The sequence below is a fragment of the Oryx dammah genome, unplaced genomic scaffold (assembly GCF_014754425.2).
Source record: "Oryx dammah isolate SB20612 unplaced genomic scaffold, SCBI_Odam_1.1 HiC_scaffold_10, whole genome shotgun sequence".
NCBI classification, from domain to species: Eukaryota; Metazoa; Chordata; class Mammalia; order Artiodactyla; family Bovidae; genus Oryx; species Oryx dammah.
In genome coordinates, this window is record NW_024070194.1 from 18,290,861 (window position 1) to 18,315,589 (window position 24,729).

Here is a 24,729-nt window from a genome sequence, read left to right on the forward strand (position 1 = left end):
TCTCTGCTTTTTAATATGCTGTCTAGGTATGTCATAGCTTTCCTTCCAAGGAGCACACGTCTTTTAATTTCATGGCTGCAGTCACCATCTGCTTGTTTTTGAAGCCCAAGAAAATAAAGTCTGTCACTGTTTCCATTTTCCCCCACCTATTTGCTATGAAATGGCGGGACTGGATGTCATGATCTTAGTTTTCTCAATGTTGAGTTTTAAGCCAGCTTCTCCAGTATGCCTACACTACACCTGTATGCCTAAGTAACTCCTACACTCTTCTATCAGTCCTGGCAAAGGGCCAGATATAGAGACACGCAGTAAGTGTCTGGTGACTGAATAAACACCACCACTTTTCTGTTCCTACAAGGGATTGGACCATGTCTCTCTCCTGCTTAAAATCTTGCCCAAACTCCCACCACTCCTGATCTGTCCCTCTCCAGACTCTGAGAACATACCATGTTCTGTGAACCCTCAATACTTCTGCTCACATTGTCCCTTCTGCCTGCTCTCACACTTCACTCTCATTCTGGAAATCTTATCCTTTAATCTCACTTCCTTGCAGATACCCTTAACTCCCTGGCCCCTCTTGTCCTCCGTCACACCTGCCTGGATAAACCCCAACTGTAGGACAACTCACTCCGGTATTCTTGCCTGGAGAATCCCATGGACAGAGGAGCCTGGTGGGCTACAGTCCCCGTGGCCACAAAGAGTTGGACACAACAAGAGAGTTAGCACACACGCATGTAGGTCCATCAGATTCTCCACATTTTCCACTCCTGCACCCAGGCAGCTGATTATGCTAGAGAATACACACATGCTGATGGGTCTCACTTTAAATGCACATCCACAGAAAGTAGTTCCTCTAGGAGTGAGGGGACTCTGTGACTGGATATGGGAAAAACGGTCTTCTAAAGAGCCCAGAACGTCTCTATCTTAATCTGGGTGGTTACACGTGTACATACATTAATAAATGTTCATCAGAATACACAGTTAAGGGGCATCCCTGATAAGTCTAATGGTTAAGAATCCATCTGCCGATGGAGGGGACACAGGTTGGAACTCTGGTCTGGGAAGATTCCACATGTTGAGGAGCAACTGAGCCCGTGCACCACAACTACTGAGACTGTGCTCTGGAAGCCGGAAGCCACAGCTACTGAGCCCATGTGCTGCAATTACTGAAGCCTGCGCCCTAGAGCCTATGCACCACAAGAGAAGCCACCCCAGCGAGAAGCCTGAGCACTGCAACTAGAAAAAGCCAGCTCAGCAACAAAGACCCCGTTTTAGCCTAAATAAATAAATAAAATTTAGGAAAAAAAGAAACAAAGCAAATCCATGTAACGAAAAAAAATTTTTTTTAACTTTAACAAATATAGCTCCCTGGTGCAGGATGTTGACAGTGGGGAAGACTGTAGGTGTGAGGGCAAGAGACAGGGACTCTCTATACTTTCTGCTCAGTTTTGCTATGAACCTAAAACTGTTCTAAAATATAAAAAAAATTTTAATCCCCTATATTCACTGCCAACTCTCAGATTTCTACCTCTAACCCAGGGCTCACATCTAGATGTTTGACTTTTATTCAACCATCTGCTCAACGTCTCCACTTGCTGATGAAAAAGGAATCCCATATTTTAAATGTCTAAAATCAAACAGCTGGTTTTCCCCATTTCAGCAAATATTCTATCAGTACTTTGACCAAAAGTTCTTGGAGTCCTCCTTGATTCTCCTCTGTCTCTCAATACATCATCAGCAAATCTATTGGCTATACCTTTGAAAAATGCCCAGACTCTGATCCCTTCTCATCATCTCCACCTTTTTAGTTCAAGCAACTATCACCTTATATTTGACTGCTACAAAAGACTCCTAGGGTTCTCCCTATTTCTCCCTGTGCCTGCCTACTATTACAGGCATATTACACACAATAACCACAGCCACTTTTAATAACCGAAATCGGATAATGTCACTTTACTGTTTAAAATCTTTCAGTGACTTCCTATTACATTTACAATCAAGTTCAAAACCCCACCTCTGGCCTATCCAGCCCCTGCTGACAGCTGTGGGCTCATCTTCTACCTATGGCCCCCATACTCTTGATTCTCTATCGACTGTCTGAACGTGCCCAGTATGCCGTGCCTTGGCTGCCTCCACCTGGAACCCTCTTCCCCTGGATATCCCTCACTCTCTTCAGATTTCTGCTCAGATGCTTCCTTGTCAGACAGACGTTCCCTGAGCATTCTCTACACTGAAAAGCTCCCATCATAGACATACCGCGTCACTCTCTGTCCACTTACCAATACTTATTCCTCTTCATCTATCACCACCTAGTCTTCATGGAATCGATCTGTTTATTTATGGTCTATCTACCTCCACTGGAAGGTTACTTCCTGAAGGTCAGGGTCTATGTCTAGCCTAATCACCACTCTTCTCCAGCATCTAGCACTGTATAAATGATTTGGCATCAGTCATCTTTTGGAACTCTTCTAAAATTCCTACACACAAAATTAATTGTTGTCTCCCAGGGATTTGTACATGAACTCTGTACAGAGTAAATGTCACCCCATAATATAATTAATTTCAGGAACTTGACTCTGTATCCTAGGTACAGGACACCGAATGGGGAATAAAAGCCACACCTTGCCAAGCTCAGAAGCCAGACTATCTGGACTCAAATCCCAAATCCATTACTTATCAGTTGCGCAACTTTGGGCAACTTTCTCAATCGCTGTGCCTCTGTTTCCTCACGTATAAAATGGTAATAATAAAATTATACACTTCATTGTATTGTGAGGATTAAATGGGGTATAGAATTAAGGTTAGGGTTTAGACTTGTGCCTAACAGAGTAAGTCACTCATTAAATATGAAATATTAGCAAAGATATAAGGATGACAGGACACAACTAACAATCCTTGGCCAGCAAGGCTACAGCCAAAGCCAAATACTTCACTGGCCTTAAACTTCTTGAGGGCCCTACTAGCTGAAGGCAATGATTTCTCTTTATTCCATAGTGCCTAGTATAATGTCTCAATACACATATGTGGAAAGCTCAGAAATGAGGTAACTTTTTTTTTTAAAAAAGATGGCACAAGAAGTGAAGAGGTATGAACCGGGAACCCAGACTTGATCAGTGCAAATAATCCTAATGAAAAAGAAATAGAAAAGAAAGAGCGTTAAGGACATTATGTAACTCAGATTCTGAAATCCTTTGTACAAGAAATGGAAGGAGACCATGATCAACTTAAATGGAAACAAGGTGGTGGAAACATGCCAAAGAATCAGGAAAGCAACAGACAGAGGAGCTTTTTTCACTGTGTTCAGAGCAAGAACAGGGAAGGCCAAGCCTACTGTTCAGGACAGATGGTGCGCTCCCACCAGATGACAGGAAGAAGGCAGAAGGCATCAGAAAAAGAGGTTTCCATTCCATCCACCAAGCATCATTACTAGGAAACTGCAGCCTCTCATCCATTAGACAGTCAGCTTATTGATGCAATGGTGGAAGTGAGAGGGCAGGCAGAATTACTCCATCTACAGAGCAGAAGACAGATATGTGGAAAGTTCACCCCACAGTGGTAGGTCTAAAATTAGAAGGCAGATTCTTATCAATAGTCTATAGTCTGTTTGGTGAGATAAACTGCTTTGAGAACTAATGATCTCCCTGGAAAATCTAAATCTATATTTTACAAATGCCTGTCTCTGAGAAAACAGGCTTCCCTGATAGCTCAGTTGGTAAAGAATCTGCCTGCAATGCAGGAGACCCCAGTTGGATTCCTGGGTCGGGAAGATCTGCTGGAGAAGGGATAAGCTACCCACTCCAGTATTCTTGGGCTTCCCTTGTGGCTCAGTTGGTAAAGAAGCTACCTGCAATGCGGGAGACCTGGGTTTGATCCCTAGATTGGGAAGATCCCCTGGAGAAGGGAAAGGCCATCCACTCCAGTATTCTGGCCTGGATAATTCCATGGACTGGATAGTCCATGGGGTCACAAAGAGTCGGACACAACTGAGCAACTTTCACTTTCACTGAGAAAACAGAAATCCTATTTCTGAGGGAATTCCCTGGCAGTTCAGTGGTTAGGACTCTGCACTTTCAATGACAAGGGCCCAGGTTCAATCCCTGGTCAGGGAACTAAGATTCCACTAACTGCACAGCATGCCCCCCCTCCCAAAAAAAGGCCGGGGGGGGGGGGGAATCCTAGTTCCATGATTTGGGGGGGATCTTGTAATTTAAGAAAAGCTGGGTTGAGTGTTTTATAAATAAATTCTGGAAAGGTACACAAAACACTGTCATCAAACAAAACTGGGTCAGGAGGTCTCAGATTCAGCAGTGATTAACTTCTAACCCTGGGTAAGTCATTCTCTCTCTGAGCTTCAGTTCCCAATTGACTTGCTATGGGGTAGTAAATGAGATGGCCCATGTAAAGCAAATGGCATCATACCCGATACACAGAAAATCTTTGATAAACATTCGCTGTCATTGTTACTGTTACTAGTTTAACAGAAATAGAAAATGTGCAGTTAACAAAGGTGAGAAAAGGTGAGTTTACAAAGGTGAACCCTTGAACAGGGTTCTGTTTAAGCAATACAGACAAAATTAATCAATACAGACCTTTTATAAAAGCATTAATCCAGAAAGACCACTTGAAGTCACATTTTTGTCTCCATTACACTTCTGTCATGTGTTTTGAAAAGTAACTCTTCTCATCCCCCCGCTATTTATTTTTTTCTTTTTTTGCAACTAGTAGCCAATCTAGGAAATAGGGAAGCACACACAGAAAAAATATCACCAGAGAAAGGAATCACCTGGGAGATATGGCCAAGCTTTGGAGTCAGATCAACAGGGTTTCAAATCACCAGCTCTGAAATTTGGGACAAAGGACTTTTGCCTCTGTGAGCCTCAGTTTCTTCCCTTATTTATAAAATTGAAACAATAAAGAACCTCATAGCTTGTTGAGAAATCTTAATGGAGATGCTGCATATGGAAAGCCTGGCAGTCAGTCCTTTTCCTAGTTGCTATCTAATTCTTTAACACTAAAAAACATTTTCTCAAGGAAATCCTCATACACTGTTGGTGGAAATGCAAATTAGTACAGCCACTATGGAAAACAGTATAGAGGCTTCTCAAAAAACTAAAAAGAGAGCTACTATATGATCCAATAATCCCACTCCAGGGTGGGATTGGAAAAATATTCAGAAAAACCAAAAACTTTAATTCAAAAAGATACATGCACCTCAATGTTCACACCAGCACTATTTATTGAGACAATAGCCAAGACAAGGAAACAACAAAAATGCCCATCAACAATTGGCTTAAGAAGGTGTGGTATAAACAAATATAATGGAATATTACTTAGTCATTAAAAAGAATGAAATATGACATTTGCAGTGATACAGATGGACCTAGAGAAGATCATGCTTAGTAAAGTAAAACAGTCAGAGAAAGACAAATACTACACATTATATGTGGAATATAAAAAACAATATAAATGAATCTATAAATCAAATAGAAACAGACTCACAAACATAGAAAACTTCTGGTTACCAAAGAGAAGGGAGGGGACAAACTAGGTGTGTGGGATTAAAAGAAACAAACTACTGTACATAAGATAGATAAGCCACAGGATTTACTGTTTAGTACAAAGAATTTTTATATCTTGTCACAACCTATAACAGAATATAATTTAGAAAAAACTGAATCACTATTGTGAACAAACTATGCTACAATTAAGACATTTTTTCTCTCAAACTTAAGATGTAAGCAATCAAAACAACCTAGGAAAATGTTTTCCTAAAATCATCTGGAGCTCAGTTCACAAATTTTATTGAGCATCTATTATATGCCAGGTTCAATTTTGAGGCAATGGAAATACATTAGAGAACAGAACAGATAGCCCATCTGTGGCTGCCTTGAAAATACACGCTTCACATCCTTAGCAAGTGCTAATAACTGATCCCAGCTATAGCAGCTTGACACTCGTCACCACCTCTGTTCCATCGCCACACTTCTCTGGGGCTGTCCCCAGCCAATGGCTGAGTGAGCAGGGATATATGGAGACAAGACTCTTTTGACAGCACCTTTGGCTTGAGGACTCACCATCTCCATTGCCAAAACCTTCTGAGTACTGCACGGCATCCTAGGACTTCCTATCATCTTCCTTTCTCCTTTCCAGGGATCAGACTCACAAGATAGTCCATAGCTCTCTCAGTCTCTCCACCTCACTCCCCATTTCTCCCACATAAAGTTTCCAAATAAATCAACTGCACTGTTTCTCGGAAACCAGTCCTAACACCCTATTCCTTACTGAGTTAGCATTCTAGTGAGGAAGACAGTAAACAAAATTATCAAATCAAATAAGTATAGACTGGCAAAGGTGTAGCATGAGAGAAGTCTTTGAAGTACTCTGTTTCCTGTTAGTTCTGATGCTTACAAGAATCCACACATGAGTTAAAACTCATAGGCATATACACCAAAAAAAGGGAAATTTTACTGTATGCACATAAAAAATTTTAATGTAAAAATAAAATTATACTGTAAGAGTACTGAGAAGGAACTTACATTATTTAATTTAGAGTCCTATTTAATTTGTAACAAATTAAATATAATTTATCCTGGAGGGAAGGGTACATAATTTTTTAATATATTTATTTATTTGGCCATGCCAGCTCTTAGTTGTAACATGAGGTCTCTTGGTTGCAGCATATGGGATCTAATTCCCTGACCAGGGAATGAACCTGGGCCCTCTGCATTGGGAGCTCAGAATCTTAACCAATGGACCACCAGGGAAGTCCCCATAATTTTTTTAAATGTCAGGAAAATCTTAAGTTTCACTCAGATTTTTTTTAATATCAGTATTGTAACTTTAAACTATTTTGTGTGTAATACAGAATAAAGCAAATGGGTTAATATATTAGTGTGATTTGAAACAAAGACATTTAATAAAAAAGAAAGGCAAAATTGTAAAAATTACAAAATGTTCCATTTAAATTAGAAATATAAAAATGAACTCACAGGGACTTCCCTGGTGGTCCAGTGGTTAAGACTCTGTGCTCCCAATGCAGGGGGCATGGGTTTGACTGGTCTGGGAACCAAGATTCTGCATGCCACGTGATGTGGCCAAAAAATAAAAATGAACTCATAATGTTTCAAAACAACTATTTCTTAGCTCCAACCACTAAAAAAAGTCTTTAAAGCAATGACATTTTAGCAGCAATAAACAAACCCAGTGCCCAACTTAGAACTTAAGTTCTAAGTACCACGTCTAACTAAAAGAAACCAGGTCTCCTTGGAGAAATGGACAGGGTCTTGGGAGCAGGACAGGTGAAATAAATCTGGGTCTTCCAGTAATGCCACAGAAGGAATACTCAAGATCAAAGAAGCTCGTTTAAACAGTCTGCCATGGACCAAGTTTGGGAAAATTTTAGCACAAAAGAAAATAATGAATGTAACCAACTACAACAGCAGGCTGAATAATCTCAATCCTTAGTGATCTTTAAAAAGGGATAAAGAAAAAAAAAAAAAAACGCTCTTCTTACAAAAAAACATCAGCTGTAACAATAAAACACTGCATGAGAGAGGCGAAAAAAATCAGTATTCTTCCACTTCTGGTATAATAGCTGATTGAAGGATTATCGATGGATGCTAAAAATCATTAGGTAAATAGTATAGGGAAACACTTAAGATATATTCCAAAGTACCCGCACAAATTATTTAGTACTCTGACAGGGAAAAATACAATTTTAAGATGGTGGGAAATGGCAGTCATTACTTTATCCAAGTGACACACTGGAACAGAGAGCGGGATGACAGAGCTTTATGTGTCCCCTGATGGGATGCGATATGAAACACACAGCATTACCATTCAGCCAGTCTGCAAGACAACGTTTAACCTGAAGTCTAAACCTAACTTCTAGTTTACAGGAAATAGAGAATACAAGAAACAAGTTAAACTCGCTGTGAGAAAACAATGTGACCAACTCAGAATGTGGAATATTCTACAAAATAAATGTTGCTTAAAAATAATGCCATGAAAGGCAAAGAGTAGGGGAGGGGAGAAGGATTATCATGGAATAAAAGTAACTAAAGAGACATAAATCTGAATAGGTTCTGGATGTTAGATATTATGAAATGATTGCTAATTGTACAATTAGTTACATTACAATAAGTATATAAAGTACGTTGGGTACATATATTAACAATTAGTGAATACAGGTGGAAGGCATAGTGTTCATTGCACTATTCTCTGAACTTTTGATTCTGTTTAAAATCTTTTCATAATAAAAAGCTGAAACTCGGGGCTTCCCTGGTGATCCTGTGGTTAGAACTCTGTGCAATTTCCAGTAAAACTGAAAATGTGTTTATCATATTACTTAACAAATTCACTGGAGGAGGGCTTCTCAGACTGACTGCAGTACATTGTAAAATCAGCAGATTGTAAAATAAATTAATGGTTCACAACCAGCAGTTTTGTGTGTATATTAGGAAACAGAGTATATTGCATGTATTTAGGTTAAGGACTGTTTCACAAAAGTTTTGCTTCTTTTAAATTTACATTGTGTATACGCCAAGTACTACACTGGCTTTCTTTAAAATATTTCTTATACTAGATTATGGTCAAAAAGTTTGAAAGCCATTACCCAAGAAATATCCATGCACATGTGCACAAAGAGATAGAAATGTTCAGGGTAGCACTATGTATAAAGGGAAGAACTAGAATCTAAATGTCCATCAGTACAAGACTAACTAAACAAAATTCATGCAGTGGAACTCTATACAGAAATGAGGACAAATATCTATACCAATATGGGTAAATCACAAAAACACGAAATACAGAAAAGAAACAAACAATATGAGAACACTTACATGAATTTTTTAAAAACACCCAAAGTGATGCCAACGAGTATTATTTATGGATACATACACTAAAAATGTAAATCATGGGAAGGACAGCACTAACTATAAGATGCGGGCTGCCTCTAAGAAAGGCAAGAGTGGAACTGAATTGGAAAGGGCATAAAAGATACTACCATTATACCGGGAACATTTCATGTCCTTTATTTTTTTAAATATAAATAAAACAAAAGTGTTAAAATTCAGTAATTCTGAGTGACGAGTACACAGATTATCTTATGGTTAGCTGTACTTTTGAACTTTTTCAATATTTTAATTTTTTCTCCAAATCTAAAAAGAATTATTTCTCTTGATTAAGCTGCCTTAAACATTACTGAGGGAAACCACAGAAGGGAAATAATTCCAGCAACAAGCAGGTGTTCAAAGGGTCTAATTCTTATGTTGACTCTCCCAGCCCCAAAAGGCAGCAGAGGCATATTCTACCCCATTTCCCCCGCTTCTCGTCCCATCTTCTCCTCCTAAGCACCAGGCGCTGGCCAGCCCGTCTATTCTGACACTCAAAAGCACTACAGTCTTCCTTATGAAAACTCACAGAAAGGTCTGAATTTTGAAATCCTCACTTTCACTTTAAGCATAAACAAAAGACTAAACTCCAGGATATCCTCAACAACAACCACCACTTTACAGTTTACAAGGCCTTTCCCCACACATCCTGTTATTTGATTCTCAGAAAAACTCTTGTTGAGGTCGGTATTACTAATACCCATATTTACAGATGAAGCTGATGCTCAGAGTGGCTAATTACCAACCAGAGGTCATGAGACAACGACAAAGTTGGGACTGCAACCTCTCAGTTTCTGAACCTAATCATCCCTATGATGTGATGACTAAGTTTCAACCATACAACAACACACCCAGAAAACAAGAGGGGTTGTTTGCAACACACAAACTGCTCTGATTTACCCCCCTTTTCTTCATTCTTCCATCCCTGATCTTTCGACAGGCAGCCAAGAATAAGTTGCCACTAATAACTCTTCCCTGTAGCCACTTCCTGCTTCTTCTTTCCATAACTCCTCCAGATGAACAGGCAGAAAAGGGAAACACATATAACTAGATAGTTCCCTCAACACAGGGATCCCAGCACCAAAGAGAAAGATATTACCACAGCTCTAGACTTAAGAGTCAGGGAGCAGGAACACACTACAGAAAAGCCTAGGCTATCCCTCTTTATCAGTGCTGGCACATGTCCTTTACTGAAGGATTTAATTAACAGAAAAATGTAAAAGTACCAGTTTTTTAATCGGTCCCGGGCTTCCAACTGGGCTCCCACTTCAAAGCTGATTCCTCGTCTGTTAGGTGGATGCTTTGTCATTTTCAGTCATCAACGGGGCTGCTTTTATTCTCCTGAAAAAGCCAATTAAATATTTATGAAACTTAGGCAAAGTCTGCCCAGAGTAGAGTATCACTCACTACACATAAAAGACAAACAGGCATTATTCAAAACACAAAGCTCCAGGAAACCGCGTCAGCACCCTGCTCTACTCCTGCCCTCATCCTAGCCCAGGTGTGCCCTCCGCTGGCTCCTCCTCTATCACACAGCATCTTGTATCTCTGGAACTGGAAGGAGTGCTCAGTTGCTCCGGTCATGTCCAACTCTTGGCAACCCCACAGACTGTAACCCCCAGGCTCCTGTGTCCACGAGATTATACAGGCAAGAATACTGGAGTAGGTTGCTATGCCCTCCTCCAGGGGATCTTCCTGCCCTAGTGATGGAACTTGTGTTTCTTACGTCTTCTGCATTGACAGGCAGGTTCTTTACCTCTAGCGCCACCTGAGAAGCCCCCAGTACTGCTTACCAAGGATTCACCTGTAAAGGGGACTCCTCAGAACACCAAAGAAAAACAGTCACTCAGAAGTCAATTTAATCATTTGCTGAAGACAAATGATAACAAACATCTGCTGAGAGACTTTAGAAAAACAGTCCTCAAGACCAAAAGAGACACAATTCCTGGCCTCCTCACTGGAAAAGACTGATGCTGGGAGGGATTGGGGGCAGGAGGAGAAGGGGACGACCGAGGATGAGATGGCTGGATGGCATCACCGACTCGATGGACATGAGTGTGAGTGAACTCCGGGAGTTGGTGATGGACAGGGAGGCCTGGCGTGCTGCAATTCATGGGGTCGCAAAGAGTCAGACACGACTGACCAACTGAACTGAACTGAAGCCTCCAGTCTACTGGGGGTGGGGGGCTGGTTGGAAATGTAGCCAGTAGAACAAACGACTTAACTGCAAACTGCAACTGTTATGAATCTTAAGTGCTACAAAGGAAGGAAACAAAAGCTGAACTCTGATTTCTGGTCCTTTACTTTTGGAAGGCTGGACAAGAAATGTCTATTTATTCATTCTTTCTTCTGTTTTCTGCTTCTTCTTGAGTAAATTCTGACAAACTGGGATTGGTGATCATTGTCCATATGAGTAAAATTGATCTTTAGGGGCTAGTGGTGGTTTTGCTGGAGATGTAACCACTCTGAGCTCTTGGGGCACTTGAGCAGGCCACCTCCATAGCAAGGCCAACCCCCAGTAAATTCTCTCTCACTGAACTTTGGATCCCAACAGCCTATACTGCCTAAGCAATGCCAGAGCACTCCTCAGGGCAATAGCTGCCTCATATCACAAGGGCAATCTTTGTAACAGATGAACGAGGAGTAATCACAGAAGTGGGTCCTCATATCTAATGTGTACATACCATCACGTTTTCTTGCAATATATTACATGAAAAAGCAGGATGTAAAATTATATCCCTCTGAACTCACAGTAAAACTCATGTGCATTAAAAAAAAAAAAAAAAGACTGGAAGAAAAAAAACAGGTTGTAAGTGATCTCTCCCTCTTAAACAGTTTCCTAAATTTACAACTTTTCACACTGGAAATTTCCCATGAGGAAAAAAAGATGTACAGGATGAGCTATCCATTATATTAAACAACTCATTCCAAAGGGCTGATATTGGGGAACACATAAAGCAAATACCAGACTAAGACAGGAACAGCTGACAGTTTCAACTGAAAAGCTATGTCAAACAAGAGTATTTGGATGATATGGACCCTAGGAAAGGGCAAGTCAGTGACTAGCTATACTTCACTCTCCAGGAAAATGAGATATCAAACCTAACGTAAGTAAAAAGTCTTCATTTTGACTTGCCTGAAAAGGCACCTCAAATTATCTTTTTGACTTCATGCATAACAAGTAATATTCAGATTGATAGTTTTGCCTCTCAGATTATATGAAAAGATGATGGCACACAAGAAGAGTGGCACTGAGAACTCACCAGAGCAGCTAGTATATATTAGACTTCATGCAGGGAGACAGTTCCCTTTTAGAGATGGCATTAATGTAACAGGATTAAATTATTGGCCTTTAATCCTCAACCCCACCCCTTATCATCAGAATGAATTTGGGTGAATTACTTAACGATCAGAATTTGTTTCCTCTCCCTAAAATGGGATGGTGATACCAGGTACCTATCTCCAGGCAGTGGGTATGAAGACTAAATGAGATAATCCATTTAAGGAATGGTATAAGGACTATATAGTTAGCAGCTAATTATAATCCTATTATCACATATGAAGAAATTTGGTTTAAAGTAATTGGGCTAAGGTTCTGGTGCTAAGTGACCAGCCCCAGAACAAAAGCCCAGGTCTGCTTGATTTCTGAATTAATTCTTTTACCACACAGCTTCCCTAAGGAGTCCTTCCATTAAAATACAGGAGTGTGAGAACAAGGCAGTGAATGAAAATGAGCAAATTATTCTTAATGGCTCAAGAAAACTAATTCCTCTTGAGGCAGAATTGTTAAAGGTCTTCCTTATCATGAACTGAAACAGGTTTCATTGTAACTCTGACCCATTTATTTGAAGCTCCACTCTGATATCAGTCAGAACAAGACTAAGGACTATGTGACTCTTATGTCCCATGCCCAAATCCCTCCACTCCTCTGGGATGGCAGAGTTTGTTTTTAAATTTCACATTAATTTATTCAAAAAATCATTAGTGAGCACTGTCAGAAAGGCACTGTGCTGGAAATCAGGACTCAGAAGTCCAACTCAGTCCCAGCTCCCGTCCACCCAGGAAGACAAACACAAACACTGAGAAGAGATGAAGGAGCTCTAACAAAGGGCAAAGGGAGGGACAACCATCTGAAAGCCTCAATTTAACTTGACAACATCTACTAAAGAATAAAAAATAGTTCAAGACAGAAGTAGGAATTAAGAAGATTATATAAGTTTTTACTTCTTACATTTAAACACACATTTTTCTCAAGCTGCAAGAGGGTTAAGATTCTGTAGCTTTTAACTTATGCATTCTTCAGGGCCTTAGATTTTTTTCTTCCAAAAAGTTCTAGTTCCAAAATAGGAAGAGGAAATATGTTCAATAAAGACACCCAGGCAAACTATGAGAAAAAAAATCTGATGCAATCTGTACTCATATATGATTCCATTTTAAAGACCCTGGCAGGACTTCAAACTACTCCTTTACATTCAAATTTCTCTACAGGGAATTCCCTGGTGGTCCAGTGGTTAGGGGTCATGGGTTTAATCCCTAGGAGGAACTAAGTTGCCATGCAGCAAGGTCAAAAAAAATTTTTTAATTAAAAATAAAATAAAAAACCAAATTACCCTACAATGTGTGCTCACTGCTCCACAGGAGACAAGAGAGCCTAGTTTATTTCCTTAAATACAGCATTTGCAGTCAATGCCCTTGTATCAATGATAATGAAAGCTTTAAATGTATACTGTGTAACACAGTTTAAAGGGCACTTTCACAAACAACAAACTTAGAGAAAATAACTTCAACACATATGACCAAAGGGCTAACTTACTTTATTAACAAGGAGTGCATATAAACCAAGAACAAAAGAGCCAAACAACTCACTTAAAAATAAGCAAAATGCAAGAACTGGCAGATTCCCAGGTAGGGAAGGGAGAGGCTTGTGGGAAAGGGAGGCAGGAATAATACAAAGATCTAATAAACATATGATTATATTATCCTTATCCATATAACATCATCTAAACTAAAGGAAATGCAAATCAAAGTAACAACTTTTCACTCTTCAGGCTAATAATTTCAACATAAAATACCCAGTGCTTTCAGGGATGAGGAAAAATGATGCTTATACTCTGTTGGTAGAAGCATAAATTGGAAAATCTTATGTAGAGGCAACTTGACACTATCTACAAATATGCAAATACCCGCAACCCAACAGACCCATAGCAAGCGACATCCTACAGACACATCCCCCAAAGTCTGCCAAATTACTTGTGTGGATGAACAATACATTTCTGCAATTAAAATGACCATCAAGAGGCCCACTTAAATGAATTATGGCCGTCTATACATAAACAGAATGTGGTACAGCTATTAAAACGTAAAATGGTAACCTGTAGATGCGGATATGGAGCCCATCTGCAAGATACACCGTCAAGTAAAAAAAGCATGGTGTAGAGGCAGGTATACAGTATTACCCCTTTAATACAAATAAGCATATATACAGACAGATCTATTATATGCAGACTCTATGCATGTTTCTTCCCTCTAAGAAGGAACAAAATAACTGTTCATTAGTTCCCTTAATAAAAGGAATAGAGCAAGAAAATTCAACTTCTCATTTTTTAACTTCTTTATTGTTTGAATTTTCTAACCTTAAGAATATCTACTACTGTGGGTAAGAATCCCTTAGAAGAAATGGAGTGGCCCTCAAAGTCAACAAGAGTCTGAAATATAATATTTGGGTGCAGTGTCAAAAATGACAGAATGGAATTGTGTTCGCAGCCGCCACCGCGCCGCCGTCGCTCTCCAATGCCAGCGCCGCCTCTAGCTCACCGAGCTCCAGCCGAAGGAGAAGGTGGGTAAGTAAAGAGGTCTCTATACCATGGCTCGTACAAAACAGACTGCCCGCACCGAGGACGCAACTCGCTACAAAAGCCGCTCGCAAGAGTGCGCCCTCTACTGGACGGGTGAAGAAACCTCATCATTACAGGCCTGGTACTGTGGCACTCCGTGAAATTAGACGTTATCATAAGTCCGCTGAACTTCTGATTTGCAAACTTCCCTTCCAGCGTCTGGTGCGAGAAATTGCTCAGGACTTCAAAACAGATCTGCGCTTCCAGAGTGCAGCTATTGGTGCTTTGCAGGAGGCAAGTGAGGCCTATCTGGTTGGCCTTTTTGAAGACACCAACCTGTGTGCTATCCATGCCAAACGTGTAACAATTATGCCAAAAGACATCCAGCTAGCACGCCGCATACGTGGAGAACGTGCTTAAGAATCCACTATGATGGGAAACATTTCATTCTTTAAAAAAAAAAAATTATCTTCTTCCTGTTATTGGTAGTTCTGAACGTTAGATACTTTTTTCCATGGGGTCAAAAGGTACCTAAGTATATGATTGCAAGTGGAAAATAGGGGACAGAAATCAGGTATTAGCAGTTTTTCCATTTTCATTTGTGTGTGAATTTTTAATATAAATGCAGGTACATAAGTATTAATGAAAGTCAAAATGTTTCAGTGAACAAGTTTCAGCAGTTCAACTTTATAACAATTATAAATAAACCTGTTAAATTTTTCTGGACAATGCCAGCATTTGGATTTTTTTAAAACAAGTAAATTTCTTATTGACTGCAACTAAGTGGAGTTTGTAGCATTTTTATCATGCAGTAGATTCTATCCATTCACTATACTTTTCTAACTGAGTTGTCCTACATGCAAGCATATGTTTTTAATGTTGTCTGTCTTCTGTGCTGTTCCTGTTAAGTTTGCTATTAAAATACATTAAACTATTAAAAAAAAAAAAAGACAGAATGATCTCTGTTTGTTTTCAAGGCAAACCATTCAATATCACAGTAATCCAAATCTATGCCCCAACTACTAACACCAAAGAAGCTGAACAGTCCTATGAAGACCTACAAGACCTTCAAGACATCATTTTCAATATAGGGGATTGGAATGCAAAAGTAGGAAGTCAAAAGATACCTGGAGTAACAGGCAAATTTGGCCTTGGAGTATAAAATGAAGCACGGCAAGGGCTAACAGAGTTTTGCCAAGAGAACGCACAGGTCATAACACCCTCTTCCAACAACACAAGAGATGACTCTACACATGGACATCACCAGATGGGCAATATGGAAATTATATTGATTATATTTTTTGCAGCCAAAGATGGAGAAACTATACAGTCAGCAAAAACAAGACCAGGAGCTGACTGTGGCTCAGATCATGAACTCATTTTTGCAAAATTCAGAATTAAATTGAAGAAAGTAGGGAAAACCACTAGACCATTCAGGTATGACCTAAATCAAATTGCTTATGATTATACAGTGGAAGTGACAAATAGATTCAAGGGATTAGATCTGATAGACAGAGTGCCTGAAGAACTATGGACAGAATTTCGTGACATTATACAGGAGGCAGTGATCAAGACCATCCCCAAGAAAAAGAAGTGCAGAAAGGCAAAACGGTTGTCTGAGGAGGCCTTACAAATAGCTGAGAAAAGAAGAGAAGTGAAAGGCAAAGGAGAAAAGGAAAGATATAACCATCTGAATGCAGAGTTCCAAAGAATAGCAAGGAGAGATAAGAAAGCCTTCCTCAGCAATCAATGCAAAGAAATAGAAGAAAACAATAGAATGGGAAAGACTAGAGATCTCTTTAAGAAGATTAGAGATACCAAGGGATTTCATGCAAACATGGGCACAATAAAGGACAGAAATGGTCTGGACCTAACAGAAGCAGAAGATATTAAGAAGAGGTGGCAAGAATACAAAGAAGAACTATACAAAAAAGACCTTAATGACCCAGATAACCACAATGGTGTGATCACTCACCTAGAGCCAGACATCCTAGAGTCCGAAGTCAGGTGGGCCTTAGGAAGCATCACTATGAACAAAGCTAGTGGAGGTGATGGAATTCCAGTTGAGCTATTTCAAATTCTAAAAAATGATGCTGTGAAAGTGCTGCACTCCATATGCCAGCAAATTTGGAAAACTCAGCAGTGGCCACAGGGCTGGAAAAGGTCAGTTTTCATTCCAGTCCCAAAGAAGGGCAATGCCAAAGAATGTTCAAACTACCCCACAATTGCACTCATCTCACATGCTAGCAAAGTAATGCTCAAAATTCTCCAAGCTAGGCTTCAACAGTATGTGAACCGAGAACTTCCAGATGTTCATGCTAGATTTATAGAAAAGGCAGGGAAACATCAAATTGCCAACATCTGTTGGAAAACAGAAAAAGCAAGAGAGTTCCAGAAAAATATCTACTTCTGCTTTATTGACTACAGCAAAGCCTTTGACTGTGTAGATCACAACAAACTGTGGAAAATTCAAGAGGTGGGAATACCAGACCACATTACTTGCCTCCTGAGAAATCTGTATGCAGGTCAAGAAGCAACAGTTAGAACTGGATATGGAACAACGGACTGGTTCCAAATTGGGAAAGGAGTACCTCAAGGCTGTATACCATCACCTGTTTATTTAACTTATATGCAGAGTATATCATGCAAAATGCCAGGCTGGATGAAGCACAAGCTAGAATCAAGATTGCTGGGAGAAATATCAATAACCTCAGATATGGAGATGACACCCTTATGGCAGAAAGTGAAGAAGAACTAAAGAGCCTCTTGATGAAAGTGAAAGAGGAGAGTGAAAAAGTTGGCTTGAAGCTCAACATTCAGAAAACTAAGATCATGGCATCTGGTTCCATCACTTCATGCCAAATAGATGGGGAAACAATGGAAACAGTGAGAGACTTCATTTTCTTGGGCTCCAAAATCACTGCAGGTGGTGATGGCAGCCATGAAATTAAAAGACGTTCGCTCCTTGGAAGAAAAGCTATGATAAACCTAGACAGCATATTACAAAGCAGAGACATTAGTTTGCCAACAAAGGTCCGTCTAGTCAAAGCTATGGTTTTCCAGGAGTCATGTATGGATATGAGAGTTGGACCATAAAGAAAGCTGAATGCTGAAGAATTGATGCTTTTGAACTGTGATGTTGGAGAAGACTCTTAACAGTCCCTTGAACTGCAAGAAGATCAAACCAGTCCATCCTAAAGGAAATCAGTCCTGAATATTCATTAGAAGGACTGATGCTGAAGTTGAACCTCCAATACTTTGGCCACCTGATGTGAAGAAGATTCACTGGAAAAGACCCAGATGCTGGGAAAGATTGAAGGCGGGAGGAGAAGGGGATGACAGAAGATGAGATTGTTGGGTGGCATCACCAACTTGATGGACATGAGTCTGGGCAGGCTCCAGGAGTTGGTGATGGACAGGGAAGCCTGGTGTGCTGCAGTCCATGAGTCGGACACAACTGAGCCACTGAACTGAACTGAAGAATGTACTTCTTGGGCTTCCCTGATGGCTCAGTGGTAAAGAATCTGCCTGCCAATGCAGGAAACATGAGTTTGATTCCTGGTCCAGGAAGATCCTACATGCCTCAGAACAACCTACCCCGTGCACAACTACTGAGCCTGTGCTCTAGAGTCCTGGAATGGCACCTACTGAACCCGACGCACCCTGGAGCTCATGCTCCGCCACAAGAGAAGCCATCGTAATGAGAAACCTGCACACTGCCACCAGACACTAGCCCCAACTCACAACTAGAGAAAAGTCCTTGCAGCAACGAAGACCCAGCACAGCCAAAGATTAATTAATTAATGTAATTATTTTTAAAAAAAGAAAGCATGTGTATCTTGGGACTTCCCTGGTGGCCCAATGGTTAAGACTCTGCTCTTCCGCAGCAGGGGAAATGTGTTAGATCTCTGGTCAGGGAATTAAGCTCCTGTATGTCATGCGGTATGGGGGGAAAATAAAAAAAAAATCTGCAAAGCCCCTGTATGACTAGCACAAAGTAGGTGTTCAAAAGACAGCAGCAGAATTTTCTAAATTCATAATATATTTATAGTTAATGTACTGACTTGGACTCTGGATTTTATTTTGGGAGAGGTTTAAGAGTACTGTAGCCATGGTAACTGGAGGCCCTGCCCTCAGCAACCCTAATGTGCTAGAGAGAAGAGACTAAAGACTTAAAATAACAATGAATTTGTGATAGGTGGGCAGGGAACAAGACCTTTCAACGAGTTGGCTCTCATCAGGGTTAAGAGAAAATAAACTCTGAAAAGACTGGCAACCTCCAGAAACTACAGAATGGGCTTTACAATAACCTAATAGTGCTTACACTAGGCTTGCAATTCAATCTCCATTAAAGGATGATGGTGCCTTTTAAAGTTAATGTACACCTCACACCAGCCTAAATGGCTATCATCAAAAAATCCACAAACAGTAAATGCTGGAGAGGGTGTGGAGAGAAAGGAATCCTCCTACACTGTTTGTGGGAATGTAAACTGGTTCAGCCACTAGGGAGAACAGTATGGAGATTCCTTAAAAAACTAAAAACAGACCTACCATATGACCCTGCAATCCCACTCTTGGGCATGCATCGGGAGAAAAGCATGGTCTGAAGACACATGCACCCCAGTGTTTAGTGGGGCAATGTTTACAATAGCCAGGACATGGAAGCAACCTAAATGTCCATTGACAGAGGAATGGATAAAGATGTGGTACCTATAACATTATTCAGCCATTAAAAAAAGAAGAATTAATGCCATCTGCAGCAACATGGGTGGACCTACAGACTGTCATACTAAGTCAGACAAAGAAGAATAACTGTCCTATGACATCCCTTATGTGTGGAATCTAAACATAAATGATACAAATGAACTTCTTTATAAAACAGAAACAGATTCACAGGCTTAGAGAAAGAACTTATGGCTGCTGGGGTGAGGGATGGGGGGAAGGGATAGTTTGGGAGTTTGGGATCAACATATACCCACTGCTTTATTTTAAATGGATTAACAACAAGGTCCTGCTGTACAGCACAGGGAATGCGGCTCATGTTATGTGGCAGTCTGGATGGGAGGGGAGTTTGAGGGAGAATGGATACATACATATGTATGGCTGAGTTCCCTGCCCCCCCTCACCCCCTCCCCTGCCAACTACCTGAAACTATCACAACACTGTTAACCTGCTACACTCCAATACAAAATAAAAAGTTTAAAAATATATAAAAAACAAAACAAGCAAAAAATAAACTTAATGTAACCCCCTTTCAAAGTGAAGGACACTTCAAGCGAAAGACCAGCTTAGATCTATATGCCTCCTTCATTCAGTATTTACTGAAAGCCAGCTCTGTGCCAGGGCCCCAAGACAGACAGCAAGATGACAGGACATCCCCGGCCCTGTTCTCTAGCAGGGAAGGCAGAAACAGGACAACAGATATGCAGATAAGATCATTTCTGGGAGGGTAAGTTCTGTAGCGGAAAACCCAATGAAACGACTTGAGTCAGTCGACGTGGCAGAATCCTTTAGATAAGGCTGTTAGAAAGAACTCTGAGGAGCTGAGGTCTGAGCAGAGATCTAAATGACAAGGAGACAACTATTTACAGATATAGGAGGAAAAGAATTCTAGGCAGAGGGGAAGTCCTAGAGGCAAGGTGTCTCAGCAGGAATGAGCTTCCCTCCCAATCCCCCACAGCCCTGAGCCTAGGAGGTGAAAACGCTGGCTGCAACCCTGCAGCCTGACTACAGTCCCAGAAGAGCACAGGTCCAGGGACAACTACAACTCACAGGAGGAAGCTTCCAAGGGGACTCTTCCAAAGTTCTGTCTTGGAGGAAAGCCAGGCAGTACTTAGGGATGGGAGCAGTCAGGTTTCAGACTCAGATTCTGACCAATCCTGGCTCCACTCATTGCCTGCTAAGTGAAGATGAGAAAAATCACTGAGCCTCCCTGTTTGCCCTTCTATAAAAGGGGACTAATAACCCCTACCTCCTCGGGTTGTCAGGCTAAGCGAGCTAATGGATGTCAAGTGCTCAGGACAGTACACACCAAATATTCAATACTGGTGATAAAATGGCTGTGTGATAGTAGTAGCACTAGCAAAAAGGATATCAAACCCAAAGGATTACGGTCACTGTTATTATGCAACATTACAAACAGTATTCAATATAATGAACATAAAAGAGCACATCTAGGGATTTCCCTGGCGGTCCAGGGGTTAAGAATCCACCTGCCAACGCAGGGTACACGGATTCAATCCGTGGTCTGGGAATTAAGATCCCACATGCAACTAAGCCCTTGTGTCACAACTACTGCCCTCAAGGTCTAGAGCCCAGGCTCCACAAGAGAAGCCACTGCAACCAGAAGCCCATGTAGCATAACTAGAGAGTAGCCCCACTTGCTGCAACTAAAGAAGGCCCATGAGCAGCAACAAAGACCCAGCACAGTCAAATATATATATATTTTTTAAAGAGCACATCCATAGTCCTAGAGAACTGACAAGTTGTTTCAAGTAGGGGCAATGGCCCCTCCATCATTAATTTCTCCTCAATGACACAGAGTCTAAAGCCAATCATTACCACTCCCTCACGCTTGCCCAAATCACACTGAAAGAATTGGATTAGCCTCTTTTACTTGAGAGGGTAGAGAAGGAAACAAGGGAAGAAGGGAGGAAAGGAAGGAGAAAGAAAGAAAAGAAGCTTAAAAAAATTCCCTTACCCTCTTCCCAGATACTTGAAATGCTTTCTCTAGAAGTCTTTTTCTACCACAATTAAAATTCAGACAGACAACAAACACAGGTTGAGCCTACATCTTCTGAATTACTGAGAATGAACTGGTTAAGGAGCCCAGGCTTAACTCCAGAACATATCTGCTGAGTGACTGATCTTCGGCACATTACTCAGCCTCACTGAGCTAACCATCTTACCCGCCCAAGTTCCTTCTCCTTCTCCCCATCACAGTTTGAGGCCCCAAGACTGGCCAATGTGCCAAGCCAGGAGCATGGGCACTGCCTTCACATCTCACTCTCAGTCACCATTTTGTCACACCTACTAGGTTTCTCCCACCATCCAGCGGCTGCCCAGTTCAGGCCCCCATCAGTTCTAATCCAATTACTGCAACAACTCTCTGGCTTCCTAGGTGGCGCTAGTGGTAAAGAACTTGCCTGCCAAAGCAGAGACCTGAGTTATAACGCCTGGGTCAGAAAGATCCCCTGGAGGAGGCCATGGCAACACACTCCAGTATTCTTGCCTGGGAAATCCCATGGACAGAGGAGCCTAGCAGGCTACAGTCCATACGGTCACAAAGAGTCTCACACGACTGAACACACAAACGCAACAACTCTTAGTGGAGCTCAAGACCTCCAGCCACATGCTCCCTGGATCCAAATCAATACTGTCTTATAAGCTGACCTCTGAGTGGTTATTTTATGATAGACACTATTCTAAGTGCTTTATATAACATCATCTCATTTAGTATCTACCTCATAGTTCTGTGATGAGAATTATTATTATTATCATTTTAGAGTTGAAAAAATGAAGGTTCAGAAAGTAAGCTGCCCAAATGACAAAGCTACCAAGTACTGGGGCAAGGAACTGAATGAATCCAGGTAATCTGACTAGTCAACTAACTGTGGCTACTCTTCATCAGTGCTACTACACTAATATTTCTAAAGTATAAATCTGATCATAAGACACCTCTGTTTAAAACCTCAGGTCATATCTCAATTACATCTCAAAAAAAAAAAAAAAAAAACCACTCAGTAGTTCCCCTACAGAACAGAGTTCAAACTACTCAGTGTAGCATCAAGGCCTCCAGTGAGTTAGCAACTATGACCAAGTCAAACCACGGGCTGTTAAAGATGGGAACTTAAAAGAAGTCAAGCAGACAATCAGCAGAGGGCCAACGGCACATGGTGGTTATGAGCCAGAATTCTAAACAGACTGCTGGGTTTGACCCCCAGCTCCACCATTTTCCAGATAGCCTTGCACAAGTCATTTCCTCTCTGGGCCTCAGGCTACTCATTTATTAAATGGGAATAGTACCAGTACTTACTTCATATCTTCCTATAGGTGCTGTGAAGATAAAAATTATTTAACACAGGGATTTCCCTGGTGGTCCAGTGGTTAAGAAACCCTGCTTCCAGGACAGGGGGCACAGATTTGATCCCTAGTCAGGGAACTAAGATTCCACAGGCCACATGATGCAGCCAAAAAAAAGCAAAAATTACTTATCACAGAGCCTGGCACATGACAACCTCTCAAGGTTATTACTGCTCATGCCTCCCACATACCCAGACTCCCTGCAATGCTGCTTTCTCTCTGCCAGGTCCTTCAGTGGGGCTCAGCCATCAGCACCTCCCCAAAGGGCTGCTGGGCCAGGGCCCACCCCATTATTCACCCGTGGCAGCCTTGCCTGCTGCATGGGTCACGACACAGCACTCTACTCTGAAACTGACTGTGTCTGAGCCGATCTCTCCTCAGGCATTTAACTCCTCATAGGCACCCCCAGAGTCTAACAAGCAGCACTGTTACTTGGCAGTCAGATGCTTCTTTAATGAGATAACCTTAGTTTCCTCATTGACAAAACAGGAGGAAAGAAAAGAGAGAGATCAGTATCACCCATCTTGAGGGATATAGGAATTCAAGGAGACAATTCCGTGGAGACTTTTTGAAAAGTGCTCTCCACAGGTAAATGTAGGAACTGGTGTTACTCCACGGTAGTAAGGCAAAGCACAGGGAACCAGGCACCTGAAGACAGACCAGAATTTTGCCCCTGGAGCCTAAGAAAAGCTGTAATCTGTTTTCAGTCGCTGGGAGGGCTCTATAAATGGTGTCACGTAGCTCTGGAGTGGGTTTGTGTGGATTCTTTTTAGGGAAGGGAATCTTTTTTAAAACACACCTGACTAAACTGTTCTTACAGAATTCCTTAATTGAGGTATCACTATATTACAAAGTAAAACAATTTGGAGATGGAGTCATTACCCCATGTGACCTCCAAAGACATTTCCCTAAATTACAACCAATTCATTGTGCATGGGATTTTAAAGATAAATAAAAATTGTTTAATAGTCAATATTCCTGGTCTTTATTATTAATACCAGGAGATGGCTAACTTTTACTGAGTTTTTATCACATGCTAATCCATGAAAAATACTTTATTCCCAACAATGCAGAAAAATTGGCAGTATTATCCTATTTTTCAGAGGAGGGAAAACAGACTTAGAGCAAGTAACTTGCTCTTGGTCACCTGGCTAGGAGGAAGAGCTTGGATTTTAAAAGCAGGATCTACTCCAAAACCCACAGTATTTATACTGCATTTAAAAATAAGGCCTTGGAATAAAGAAGATGTGGTACATATATACAATAGAATACTATTCAGCCATAAAAAAAGAATGAAATAATGCAGTGTGCAGCAATATGGATGCAACTAGACATTATCATACTAAGTGAAGTAAGTCAGAAAGACAAATACTATATGACATCATTTTTATGTGGAATCTAGTATATGACACATGCATGCATGCTCAGTCACTTCAGTCCTGTCCAACTCTTTGCAACCCCATGGACTGGAGCCCACCAGGCTCCTCTGTCCATGGGATTCTCCAGGCAAGAGTACCGGCGTAGGCTGACACAAATGAACTTATTTACCAAACAGAAAAGACTCACAGACATAGAAAACAGACTTGTGGTTGCCAAGGGGGTGGGAGGCGGAGGAGGGGAGGACTGGGAATTTGGAATTAGCAGATATAAACTATTACACATAGGATGGATGAACAACAAGATCCTACTATATAGCACAGGGAACTATATCCAATCTCCTGGGATAAACCATAATGGAAAAGAATTTTTTTTTTTTAAATGTATGTATGTATACAAACAAGTCACTTTGCTGTACAATAAAGATTGACACATTGCAAATCAACTATACTTCAATTTTTAAAAACTACACATTTTTTTAAAAAGGGCTCTGAGGGAATTCCCTGGTGGTCCACTGGTTAGGACTTGGCACTTTCCTTCCTGGG

General features: G+C 40.9%; 1 protein-coding gene across 5 annotated transcripts in view; it reads right to left on the bottom strand.

Moving 5' to 3' along the window:
* Positions 1-24,729, bottom strand: part of PHF20 (PHD finger protein 20) — a 136,043-nt gene that overhangs the window by 104,447 nt on the left and 6,867 nt on the right. For all 5 annotated transcript variants that reach the window (XM_040247416.1, XM_040247417.1, XM_040247413.1 and 2 more), the window contains one exon: positions 10,118-10,232. In XM_040247416.1, coding sequence (XP_040103350.1) covers positions 10,118-10,200 — 83 coding nt within the window. In that variant the 5' untranslated portion in view covers positions 10,201-10,232. The remainder of the gene's footprint in view (positions 1-10,117; positions 10,233-24,729) is intronic.